This window comes from Rhopilema esculentum, chromosome 20 (genome assembly GCF_057945365.1).
Source record: "Rhopilema esculentum isolate cy_ngs chromosome 20, ASM5794536v1, whole genome shotgun sequence".
In the NCBI taxonomy this organism is placed as follows: domain Eukaryota; kingdom Metazoa; phylum Cnidaria; class Scyphozoa; order Rhizostomeae; family Rhizostomatidae; genus Rhopilema; species Rhopilema esculentum.
Window position 1 is genome coordinate 7872215 of NC_142834.1, and position 13260 is coordinate 7885474.

Below are 13260 nucleotides of genomic sequence, written 5' to 3' on the forward strand. Positions count from 1 at the left end.
GCCGCTTCTGTGGAGGCTGGGGCTGACACATATGCAACGTCATCGATAGAAACGACAGAACTGGCATGACAGATTTATCCACCGAAGTTGGCAGCAAAGTATTCTTGTCCAGTTAACAAGCAACTTAGAACTACCCAGACTGTTTTGAAGCCGAGATAAATACGAATACTGGTAGCTGATGTTCCAAAATTCAGCTCATCCTTCTGTGAAGAAATGAATTACGTTTATTCCGAGATTGTAGAGTCTTGTTGCAAGCCTTTTTTAGGTTTAGTTTTTGTTGGCTGTTCCAGATATAAAAACCGTTGGACCATAGCATGCTGAAAGCTTTCATGGCCAATCGATTTTTTGACATATTTATGAGCATCCATCTTCCCACATTCTACTTTCCCATCTGTTAGGTCCATCTTTCCCAATCGACAGAACTTAGCAAGTAAAAAATGAGCTAGAAGTATAACCATTTTGTAAAATAAACAGTAACATCATGTTTATCGCTAGTAACATATACAGGTAATCATAAGGTTAAAGAAGTAAATTATTTCATAATTAAATTACGTAATCGATACTTATTGCCTGAATAAGCGCGCTGCGCTCACCTGTAGCTCGCAGAAACTGTTCTACACACACTGCAGATATTCATATGTTCCAAAAGTGTGTTACAATAATTCGATCAGTTCAAAACCGAGATAGTCTTGATTTGTAGTGCTTATTTTCTAGCGATTTCCAGTACCTGATTTTTTAATTAATAACGTCAATCATTCATAAAATGTTCTAAAAGCAGTTACATGGACAGAATATTTAACGGTGTACAAACACGAGTAAAAGCAACCAGGGAAGGTTTAATATGGAAATAAAGTGACTGAGAAAATCCCGACATTCACAAGTATTTGCTAACATATTCACTTGTTTGTGATCTCTGAAGTTAATTGGAAGACAGTGGTAATTTAAGGCAGACCAACTGGGTATGAAAGTCAAAGTGTAAAAAGGCTACATGAACGAATAGACTATGTACAGTTAATAGCAGAATGAGTAGAATCTTTCATGATATATTGGCAAATCATCGTAATATTTATGCTAAACCTATACCCCAAATATATGAACTAAAACATTTATATATGATGAACTCTTTGTGGCCACTTTATGTCAAGCGCATCGCTTTCACTTTTCGTTGCAGTATTTGACGAAGAAGTAACCTGCTTGGCAGGATTCAGTACGAGGTCGCAGCCTTCTTTTTTCGGATCTTTCTTGCAACCACGGTATTTCTTCAGATGACTTTCTAAATAACTAAGTGGCGAAGATCCTTGTGATAGTGCCTGGAAATGGAACTCCTTCAAAGAGAACTTATCGCCTAAATCGTTCTTGGTTTCATTTCGATACCTCCATATGTCTAGCTGACCAATCATGTAGGCAGTTGCTTGTCCAGGGTTGCTCTGATAGCGTAGTACCTCTTTCGTGGCAATGTCCGATTTGTCCCATGCGTACTTCCCAAATAAATCAATGGCTTGTTGTCTGGTATAGCCTTTGTAGTGCAACCCAGTGTCGACAACCAATCTGAGTGCCCTCCAAATCTGTTAAAAAAATTATACATTATAACATTTATTTGGTAAAGAGAGCCTGGTTCCAACTTATCAGCCGTCGTTATTGTTGTTACAAGTGGCGTAAGGGTAAGGTGCCCCACAGGAAGTCGCTTTTACGGGCGTCAGTAGCGTCCGGGCTTTGGTAGCGTCAAGCTTCCGTCCGCAGAGAAAAGGGAACTGGTTAAAAACAGCTTTATGTTAATTTTTTTCAGCGCTGAAATACAGGTATATGTCTATTTATGCAAACAAACCTTTGAAAGGGCAGGAAAAAACGGGCACATGATCGATGCTTACCTGCCATTTGAGCATACCAAACTTCTGCATAGGTTCGTTATTGTAGACATCTGTTTGCTTTGCAATCAATGGGTTCTCTGCATATAATGCCCAGCCTTCAGTGAATGCCGTATAGTAGGTTGAATCATCTAGCCACTTTATATCACCACCACACTGGTCATAGAAATGCTCCGCAGTCCCTTGAACCTGCATGGCATATAACAAATATTAATGCAAACGGGGCGGCGCTTTAATGTAAGTTTTGACTTGATTCGCTCTCGATGCCTGGCTCATCAAACACACTTCTGCGCATGAACAGGATTTAAATTTCTCGTTCACTGCGAATGCACGATACTTACATGTTCGCCGATTGGCTAGTTCCTTGATTTGGTAATTTACTGATTTGCTGATTCCTTGATTCTGTGATTCAGGTCCAGTTCATACGCCGCATTTCTGCCGCAGCAAATTAAAGTGCAATTAGATGCGACAGTATTTTCCTGAAGTTTGTGTTTTGTTTCAGACGCCGAATTTTATTAACCCCTGTCGAATTTAATGTGGTGCAAAATCCTGCGCAGCGCCACCGATGTGATTCTCTTTTCAAATTTCTTCATGACAAAATGGCGCCAACAAATCAGTTCTTGGCCATTTTTAATACGTTACTGAATAACAATAACATGTTTGTGAAGAATCGAAGAAGACGAGCTAGTCAGAAAAATTTGAGACATCTTCTTCTGGCAGTCAAAATTGTCGATTTGGTTTCAAATTATATTGTTGATGACAAGCAGTGAGAATCTGTATGCTAGGTTTTCCCACTCATGGGTTTCTCGCAAAAACGATTGAAGTTTCGATCGAAAGGCAGCCAATATCAAAGACTATGAGATTTATAAATTTTGGCGGGCACAGCACAACTATACGCATGCGTATTGCCATTTAATCACTCTTCGATCAATCAAAATCAATTTCAATCACAACTTTCATTGAATTCGCTGGGGCAGAAAAACGGCGTCTAAAACCAAGCCGCATTTCTGCTGAAATTATTATTCAAATGCGGCAGAGCTGCCGCATTTCTACCGCATTAAATTGATAAATTCTTATTCGGTTTCAGACTCCGTATTTTTGCCGCATTTAATTGACACTTAAACTTTTTCAGATTTGTCAATTTAATTCGCTTCGGCAGAAATGCGGCGTATGAACTGGGCCTCACTTTCGCAAAAGTTGCGGGGAATTCACCTGAACTGGCCATTAGACGTAATTTCACATCTCCTGAGTAGATGATTTTCGTAAAATATGGTAGTCGTCAGTGGCGTAACCAGAAGGGCGCGTATGTGCAGCAGCAACCCCCTGACGAGTAGGTGCAGCAGGAATCCCCCCATATCTTCCCTTCATTGATTAAATTCATAGTGATGCTCGTAAAAGCAATAATTAGAATACTTTACTTAAAATGAAAAGCAAAGTGGTTTTCTTTGGTTGATGATTTTACGGAGAGGCTCACGAGTCTATAGCTAGGCCCTAACAAGGGAAAGGGAGAAAGGGTTAGGAAGCAAGAGAGAAAAGGCCAAGTTTGTTTACTTTTGCTTTGAATAAAAACAGGTTGTAAGAGTCTGGGAAACAGAAAGGGGGTGGAACATTCCAAAGTTTACAAGATATAGGAAGGAAGGAAGAGTTGGGATTGAGTTCGTGCTCTAGACAAGGAGACTTGAAAAGGGTGAGCACTGGTGGTAAGGGTATTAGAAAAACTGGAGTGAGCTCTAGCATAAATGAAAGTGAAATACGGCAACTTTAATGCCTTTAGATACGCAGTGTTGATTTCATATTCAAACCAGTTGGTCTATAAAGAAACTCTACCTGGGTATGATGCCCTGGTCGTGCTTCGTGTGCGTTCACGGAGTATTCGGAGTATTTTGGTCCAAGGTTCTTTAAGAAAAACGGGATATTGTAAATTGAGTTGGTCGTGCATTTGACGCCACTACTCTGGTAGCTCTGAGCAGCTGTCGTTGGAATAAAGTCCGGCCGCAAATCAACAGGACAGTTGGGCGTTGTGTGTTTATCACCACTGAAGTAAAACATATCGATAGTCTTTGGATCCAACATGGCCATCGCCTGAAAATGAAAAAAGGCCTAATGTTTACTGCTAGGTTGAAAAAAGATAAAATCTTACGAGAAAAGACTTTTCTAGGTCAAAAAAATTCAACGAGAAGAGACATTTCCACCAATATTTAAGATCTCCATTTGAACTTTTTTCTCTGTCGCCGGCGAATTTGAAGTCCTATGTACATATAGTAAAATTTCTGCGTCCAAAAGCAGCTTCATGTTGGATGAGGAAATAACAAAATTTCTTGTTACAAGTACGATGCATGTTTCTTTTATAGTCCTACCAACAGCAGTGGGGCTTATCCTATTGCTCATACCACAAGGTGTTTTAGAGTCACACATAGTCTCTCTTAGAATCTATTAGTTTGCAAAACTTCGATTCGTTCACTAGATAGGGAACCACCAAAAACAAATTTTGCATACGAAAAATAATGAAAAATAGTAAAAAATAGTTGGTGGTCATGTAATTGTAGATCTATAGCCAGATTTTTGTAAGCTCCTAGCTCTTGATAGAATTTATGTACCCAAAGCCTTTTATTTTCTTTTGGTTGCTTTTGGCACGCAGATATTTGCTTTCTATTTGGCACGCAAAGCTATGGTGAGCTGGAGATTGTGTGCCATGTAGTTTTCGCCTTTCGTCAGCGCAAAAGCGAAAAAATTTCGCCCAATGGAGATTGGCCTTTAGTTAATTTTAAACATGTTTTTAAATGGGAAGCTGATGTGCGGCTTCCGCTTGAATTATGATGAATAAATCAATGTCAAGAAAAATGAAATTTTAAAAACATAGAAATTTTCACAAAACACAAACCGTGTTTCTGTGTAGACATAAAATTAAAGGCTTTAATCATTTATAACCGAAAATGAAGCAAACAAGATAACCTATGATGAAATAAATTAACATTTGCCATAAATTTAATCAAGGTCAAATCATTCTTTAATGGGTCACTTCTTATTTGTATGATTTTGAAGCAGCATACCGTGAAATCAATAGGGAAGATGATATGGCATTACTTGCAAGCTGTCGACTGCCCATGGTGGCTTGTTATCGTCGGTATTTTAAGTTGAAAAAAATCGGATGTGTTACGTTGAAAAATTTGTTGCGTTGGCTATTTAAGGCAAATGCGAATTGCACCTGGGTAGAATTTCTTACAACTCCATTCTTAATCAGAAAACAAAAAGGCACAGCTTCCACTATGAATGCTAAGTGTAGTCAAATGAAAACGTGCTTCAGACAAATACTAATAAAGAGGCTGCTGGTTATTGTCAAGATGTTCCTTATCCAAGTGTACAAGGTGTAACATCTGTATTTTCAATAACAAAGTCACTTGGAAACTTAGTTCTTTCAATGAATGAGCAAGATTCCTATTCACACCATCACTTTTCTAGTCAACTTAATGCAGGCTGCAAAAGGTTTCTAAATTATTGGTGCAAAATTGATGATGTCAGAAGGGCAAAACATTTGTGAATTATAGACTAAATGAAATAACTTGTCTATAAAATCTACAAAAGATCTTGTTCTCCTTAAGAGTGAGTTAATCACGAAACAGGCTTGCTATGATCAGGCTATTCCGGCAAGTACCTCATAAATAACAAAGTACACTGTACCTTTCTGGCAAAGGCAAACCATGCCTCCATAGCCTTCCATCTGTTAGGGCAATACTTCTTTGCACCTTCGATCGACTTACAGAGCTTAAACGCATCTCCTTCACTCTCGTTGCGAGGAATTTCCTCTGTATTGAAGAAACTCCGTGAAGTATTCTTCAGAACTTTTTGAAACTCTTCTACTGCTCTTGTTTCATTATCGTTGATATTTGAGACTGTTTTCGCAATACTGACTGCCTGAGAATTTAAATACAACTATAAAATCGTCATACAAAAAAAACTGGAAAATTTATCCAGTCATCAGAAGAGCTGTAATGGCTGCTAAATGTCTTGGAACAATACCTTTTAATTTTCTAAAGAATAAATGTCAAGCTAATCTGTGTCTTGGGCGTTTAAACTAAGTGGAGGTGTTATTTTGGCTTAAGGCTTTTATAATGACGCCAGAAAGCGATTTAGGGCCGACATAAGTCTGCGTAAATGTGAAAAAACTTGTCATTTCATTTATAGCATATCAAAAGCTCTGATAACTGTTTGCAAATGTTGAACCACTATTAAAAAGAATGAGACTTTCTTAGCATTTGGAAAACGTTTTAGAAATATTGCAAAGTGTTGACAATTTAAAAAAGTCGCGTAGTTGAGAGTGAGCGTCGATCAGGCGTCGCTTTGGTGAACCAAAAAAGAAAATGAAAATAACAAAATCTACATGGAGGAATATGAATAAAAATAAAAAATGGAAGTTGCAAATGAAAGGAAAGGTAGAACAAATCCTCAAAACAGGAAAAGTAAATGGCCAAAAGGTAGGCGTATTTGAAAATAGTTGAAAGATGGAGCTGTCAACCCTTTTGGTATTTCTGTAATGTAATAAAATATCAGAAATCTTAATTTTTTCTTCTCACAGCATAGATTAAAAACCTATTTTAGTTGCGAACCTAACCTTGATTTTGGTTTTTATTCACAGGGCAGGTTTGCTCCTAATAGAACAAAACGAGCTTTTCATTAAAAACAAATGAACAATTAATAGCCGATTCTTAATAGATTTAATAGAGCGTTAGAAATACCTCCGGGTACAACTTGTTCACCATTTCCCATCCTAATTTGTGGACATCGTCGGGACTTATTTCTTTAGTGGTAAAATAGCCCATGATCTTTTCGTAAGATTGGTTCCCATTGATGACCGGGTATTTGCCTGTCGAGCTTTTTATTGGAAGGACTTTGGTTGTTGCTTTGCTCTTGTCAGCCACTCCGTTTAGGTAAATATAATCGACTGGCAAACCAGAGAGGCCCCCAGGACCACCGTTGTCTGGTCTACAGTGATTGAAATGCTCATTCTCTATATACCTGGGGAAAAAATATTCAAAACATAGATGTTATCAAATAGAAAAAAGCCAAAAAGAACTAGTCACTGCAAATCGCACATATATCAACTGGACTTCAATGGGTTTATGAAATCTAGCAAGCACTAGCGTAGCGAGGAGGCAAGTGGTAGCCCCCACCCCACCCCCCCCCCCTCACAAGAGCAGACTGTTGGTGTCTGAGAAAAGCACAAGTCTGCAATAAGCTAATGGCATAACCTCAAAGGGCGTGGTCAATAAAATTTCTCCAAACTCGCAAGCTGGGATGGCTCAACTCACCTTTATCCCCTCTCCCCAATCTCGCTATCTTTGCTGCCCCAATGCGGAAGAGGTGACATCCAATTAAACATTAAACGAATAAAATAAAGACTACCAGGAATTAATTAGAAAGGAAAGGAATTAAAAAGTCAGCGCGTTGACAGGCACTTCATCCTAAGATAGAGAGTACAACAACTTACTTAAGCATTCGGTCTAATGCAGCTCCCATATAGGTAACAGTAGCATCTCTAAATGTCTGGTTGACACTCTTTCCTTTGTCTGATTGCCATTTGTCCTGAGTGCTTTTTGGCAACTTGGCCAAAAATGTTTCGGCATTGAGTATTGTCCTCGTAAACCAAATCTTTAGTACACCTGCGTACACAAAGTTCAAAAATCAAAGATGTCTATATTATGGCAGTATGGATACCAAAGGTAGTTCTTGCAAAAACTTGAAAGGTAATGATGCGACTAAGAAACATGTGGCACAAAGGCATCTCTGTCAATCCTGCATACTTAGGTTTCTGAATCATAGAACGATTGAACATTGACAGCAGAAGGTCGAATGAATAAGTTCGATCGTCGTTAGATACAAGTGAATTAAACAATAGGCAGGGGTTACAAGAAACAAATGCATTGACTTGAAGGATCTTTTCCCTTAATCCAGATCTGGATTAAATTCAACAGAAAAGAAGCTGGTTTGTCTTGTTCTGACTCATCGGTGTCCTTCAAACTGAATGGGTGAGTTAGTAGATGTCTGCGTAAAGAAACAAGTAAGAGGATGATTTGATTGCTATTTTTACAGTGATGATTTAGAAGTTGAAAATTCTTGTACATGTGGCCGTCTGTAAATAGAACTAAGCACAATCAAAATAGCCATACCTTGTTCTCCATTGTCTGCTATTTGCTCATATTGTTTCTTGATCGAGTTTAGCCCACCACGACATTCAACCTGCGTTCTAACCATTCCAGTTCTAATACCAAGTTTCATATTGGAAATGTACTGATATATGGTTTCATTGATATCCTTTATGTGCTTGATGACGTCATTGATCTCTTGGTAATTTCTTGGTTTCATATTACCAATGTTGTTGTAAATATCGTAGCCAATGCTACAGATTGGTTGCCAGCAAAAGGAGTTAGGCCCCAGCATCCAGTCCCCAGCGTAGTAGTTCTCGTCATATGGTGTCCCGTACATATACTTCAAGTAATGCCTCACTTGCAGAAGAGCCTTGTACTCTCTTGGCTTGAGCAAATTCGCGTTTTCTTTCTGTAAAGTTAAATTGATATGTAGTAGACTGGTTTGAATTTACGAGCAGAGCTTTACAAAGCTTAAGGAATTCAGTGCTAGAGTTAGGAGACAATTAGGAAACTCTCTACATATCAAAACTTAGTATCATTTATTGGCCATATCTCGCCCAAACGATAACATATCGAGCTGGTTTGGTCTCTGTCATGTGGTGTTCTATCAGGATAGGTAGTCTAAGTTAAAAGCTAATGAGATAACGAGTACATGCTCGAAACGTCGTGTTTTTAACACAGACCTGTCAACCTAAAATTTTCAAAACCTGGAAATTTCAGATTTTTTGTTGAGAAAAACAGGGAGATTTGGCCAAAAACAGGGAGATCCCTGGAATTTGTTGAATTTATAGACAACATTAAGTAAACAATTATCATGGGTAGCGTCTTCCTAATGGGTTTTCGTTAATTTGAAAAAACTGACAAAAACTTTGTCCCGAAGAAAGTCATTTCAATCATTTTTGTTATAAGAAAACCTTTGCTGAAAGACAAGGGAAAGCAGGGAGAAAATCATAAAAAACCGGGAGACCGGGAGAAAGCAAGCGAAACCTGGAGTCTCCCGGCAAAACCGGGAGAGTTGACAGGTCTGTTAACAATCAAACTATTATATTTTCATTCTGGTACTCAATTTATTTGCTAACTATATTATCATTATTTTGGATGACGTAGCTACCACATGCAACGTACACATTCAATTGGATTATTCAAGTTAAAAGCTCTATGATAATATTTTTGACGTCACACATAAGAACTTTATTGCTAGTTGCTACCTGCAAATCATAAACGTTTCAAAAAGTTTCGAAACTAAACAAGGGCATAGTTTCGAAAGTGAAGTGAACAAAAGAAAATAACTAAAAAATAACTAGCAGAAAATAACTAAAGGTAAAAGAAAATTACGGTTAATGCATAATGTTTTTTACAGGTAATCAGCTGAGCAAAAGGCTAACGCAATGCAAGGCACGTGTCTCTAGAATTTGGTGCTCTCATTTGGTACATGATCAGTTTTACAAGCGACGAAATTATGCCATCGTTTCTGAATTTAAAATACTTCAAGTCCAGAAGGAAAGTAAACTGATCTATTCCTGAATATTTGTTCGAAAGAAGGGGTTAGCTATGAACTCATCAGCAAGAATAAAAAATGATCAAGTCGTGGGCAGGACTGGGATTGAAGGGATGAAAAGCCACCAAGATATAGTTGGGGGAGGTCGGAGGGGGTTGTTATATCACCCTTGTTTACCCTTGCTTATTTTCTTCTCTTTTATTATACTTCACTACACTTTTTTTGTATAAACAATTTTATAAGGACATGAGCCTCAAAACTAGTCAAAAGTTAAAACCAATTAAGAACAACCTGAGGCTGAACTACTTAAAAATGCAATTTTGAACAACTTTTTATCTCAAAAACGAGGACTTTTAGCCATGTGCGGGTGCTTTTTCGGTGAATATTCAAACTTGTTGGCAAATGAAAGTTGTCTCACTCACTTTGTTGGCAAATAAGTCCTAAGCACCTCCCTAGAGCGAAGAAGCTAGCAATCGCAATGCTCACATCCTATCAATTCAAGAACAAATTAAGAACAATCCAGCCTCAGATTTTCGAAAAACTTAGGGACAGTCAGCCTGAACTCAAATTTACTGGTTCTTATAAAAAAGAGCGTAATAAATATTTTCTCAATCCACCTACAATGCCCCCTTTCCATGTTCTACTGCCTTGTTCTTAGATGTATAGGTGTGGGGTGTCCTTTCTAGACAAAGTTTAGGGCCAATGTCTGCCAAAGAAACAGTGGACCGGTGCTAGCTTCGATGTTTCTTGACTTATGAGCCAAAAGTCTAAGGAATTTTTAGACTTCTTGTCTGAAAAGGGACACATTTTCAAACAGTAATAGTAATTTATAGTCATATTATCCTTTATACTCTGAATGTTTAATTATTCATAGAATTGAGGATTCAAATAATTAATGCTGTTTACGGAGATAAGAAATTTTTAAATCTTTCCACGTGTTGAAAAAAATCCACAAGACCTACAAATCCGAATTTCCAAATTTAATGCAGGAACCAAAAAATTATTTTTTTTAAATTTCTTCATATAGTAGATGAAATTTTTTGTTAAGTTTCACTTGAAAAAGGGACCCGATATTTCTATGTCGACCAAAAATTGACAAACAACCCCGGCGCCGGATAGGGCTACCAGACGCCAAGGAGCGTAGTGTAGTGGACGTTGCTTCTCTGGTGGGTAAGTTGAGGATGATTTTTTAAATTTCCATGCCTAGGATAAACTTGAAAGACCTACAAATTACCACATCACAGCATCCAGAAAGCCATGCGTTTCCAAACTTTATAGGCCTGACCTTATTTTCGATAGTAATCGATCTTTCATAGTCATTTCTTGAAATATAAAAATGGTGGTTACGCCGCGGAAGTCATTTACAAGTCGAAATGATCTATTCGTTTTTTGACAGAAAAAGGTCTCCCTGGCGCAGTTCAAACAACATAAATTATTTAAACATTTCGTAAAAGGATGCAATCATACATGTAATTAGCTCAAGTTTCAGATTTTAATGTCAATAGTATCCTGTACCTAAAGAGAACTCAGCAGACATAAAAATGAACAAAATGTGACTTGTTTCCTTGGTTGGCGGCATAACTTTACCCGAGAGAGTTGGTTTCTCGCCATATCCTACCATTCATACCACAACTTCCGCTATAAATCGCAGATCTCAAGCTGCTTTCACAAATCTCAACAACATGTGTCGTCTCTTTCCAAGAAACCTGTCATCAATTGCAAAAACACAAAGTAATACATTTACGATTACAATTACCTTGGCATTGATTTCGTCGAGCAGGGTAATCGCTGCATCCGTTCTCTCTTTGATTTTTGCAGGTGTTGGGTCATACGCCCGGTATTCTTTTCGAATACGGTCTGTAGTTGCGTCTGGGTGCCATGCAGCATTTTCAGGATGAACCCTGTAATAGGTATCTTTAACTTTCTTCAGAAATGTCTCAAGTCCTATTCTCTTTGCCTCATCTGAAAATTTACACTGTTCCTTTAATGTCGATTTGCCAGTGGCGGCTGAGCTGGTGCCTGCCTTGCTGTCATCTTTACAGCTCTTTGTCTTTGCGAGCAATACTATTCCTGCACATAAACATGCAATCGCAATAAAACATATTACACCGATTATGAAAAAGCTCGTTCGCCAACCGCTCTTCGACTTTCCTCCGAAAGTGACCCCAAACTTCCTTCCCTCTTCATCCACCAACTCGGACTTCGATGACGCATTTTCCATATCGTTATGAATCGACCAACTCCTTGTGAAACTGCGAACGGGCGAGCGGATAATGGCACTGGCACCTTCGCTGCGGCGTCTGTCCTAAGAATGGCACAGCAAACACAACAAAGGGAGACCCCTTAAACTGTGTTTCAGGAAACACGTTGATCGAGGACAACAGAGTCCAAAGGGTGCCGTTTATGTGAATGTTTGGCGAATAACAATCATAATGGGAGTCCTGGCGAGAATCGAGATGCCTTTGTTTGCATTGCCATGAACACCAGGTTTTTCAATCCTCTTCCTCTTCGCAGAAATACTTTGATTTACAAGGTATTTGCACGATCTAGAGAATTTCGATTAAAAACCATTAGAGCTATCTTTAAATACTTTAGTGACTCTACAAATGAAAAAATAATTGTAATTTTGCGGAAGTCCTGATCCAAGAACTAAAACACCTTCATTCAATTGTTTTTATTGGATTGTTATTGCACTCATCGTGCACCTCAAACGATAAAGTTACCTTAAACATCTAAATAAATCTAAAAGTGGATGTATCTAAAAAGCGTAGAGTATGACTTAGCCATAATGGCTATAACAGTATATCAAATTTCCGTTTCATCTATCATGTTTTCACATTTACTTAAGTAATGATCAATGCGTCAAGATTGTAAATATCTTCACAAAACCTACTCTCCGGTTCCACGTGAATATTGGCCAATCACGAAATCATGACATGTTGAATATTTTCCACCACAATTTCTTGCCTCATGCAAAGACTTTTCAACTTCCTCGCACGGTTTCGAGTTGTACTTATAACTCCATGCTAGACTGACTCTAATCGTTAAAAAGACTTGGACACGGGATACATGCAATACCAACAAAAGGTAATTAATCATGTTTTATTTTGATTACAAAAGAAACAAATTAGAGATGTTCTTAATTGTATGGAAACGTAGAGTCAAAATGTTTTTGTCAGCTGGTAGGCCCCGTGGTAGAACGTGAGGTGATGATGTGAACCACGCCCCTTTAACCATCACTGGGGCAGTTCATATGAACTTGTTTTTTCTGATTTCCAGTTCTGATTAGTTTTAATCGAAACAATGCAGCCTCCGGCCGTTTAAAATTATTGTGGGAGTTGACAAGTAATTAAATCTGCAGTCAAGCTATTTAATTAATTTCAAATGTGTTGTTTACTCTCTGCCAGTAAACGAAAGTGCAAAAAAATGTTCAGAGGGCATAAGAAAAAACTTAAATGCTGGGAAAAGAAACGTGGCTCTATGTGTCAGCTTTGGACAGAAATATTTTGTACTGGGTACGCCGACCAGACTTGCAGCCTTGGAGAATTAACCAATGCGGCATATTTTATTATCAAGCGAAACATAAGACACGTTTTTCATAAGAACCAGATAGGTTCTTTAGAAGCTCGGTGTTCTCAATTTGCGTGGTTGGCTGATAGAGTCTGATATGTTTTGCTAGCATGAGTTAACATTTTAAAAAAGCGCATTGCTCTTTCTAATTTGTCATCTGAGGTTGAGCATCTTCGATTATTGA

At 38.2% G+C, this 13260-nt stretch overlaps 1 protein-coding gene across 1 annotated transcript; it reads right to left on the reverse strand.

The window, feature by feature from the left end:
- Positions 1-449: 449 nt before the first annotated feature.
- Positions 450-12052, reverse strand: LOC135687444 (uncharacterized). The gene is made up of 8 exons (XM_065204000.2): positions 11263-12052; positions 8030-8417; positions 7351-7522; positions 6599-6878; positions 5544-5777; positions 3693-3947; positions 1869-2054; positions 450-1565 (listed from the first exon to the last, which is right to left on the reverse strand). The coding sequence occupies exons 1-8, from the start codon at positions 11725-11727 to the stop codon at positions 1107-1109; spliced, it is 2439 nt and encodes an 812-aa protein (XP_065060072.2). The 5' UTR covers positions 11728-12052; the 3' UTR covers positions 450-1106.
- Positions 12053-13260: the final 1208 nt, after the last annotated feature.

Excerpts from the sequence above, each read along its gene's own strand:
- LOC135687444 (XM_065204000.2), bottom strand. The coding sequence starts at position 11,727 with ATGGAAAATGCGTCATCGAAGTCCGAGTTGGTGGATGAAGAGGGAAGG. Across the intron at positions 6,879-7,350 it reads GCATTAGACCGAATGCTTAA|GTATATAGAGAATGAGCATT; the intron begins GTAAGTTGTTGT and ends TTTTTTCCCCAG. Across the intron at positions 3,948-5,543 it reads GGTTTGCCTTTGCCAGAAAG|GCGATGGCCATGTTGGATCC; the intron begins GTACAGTGTACT and ends TTTCATTTTCAG.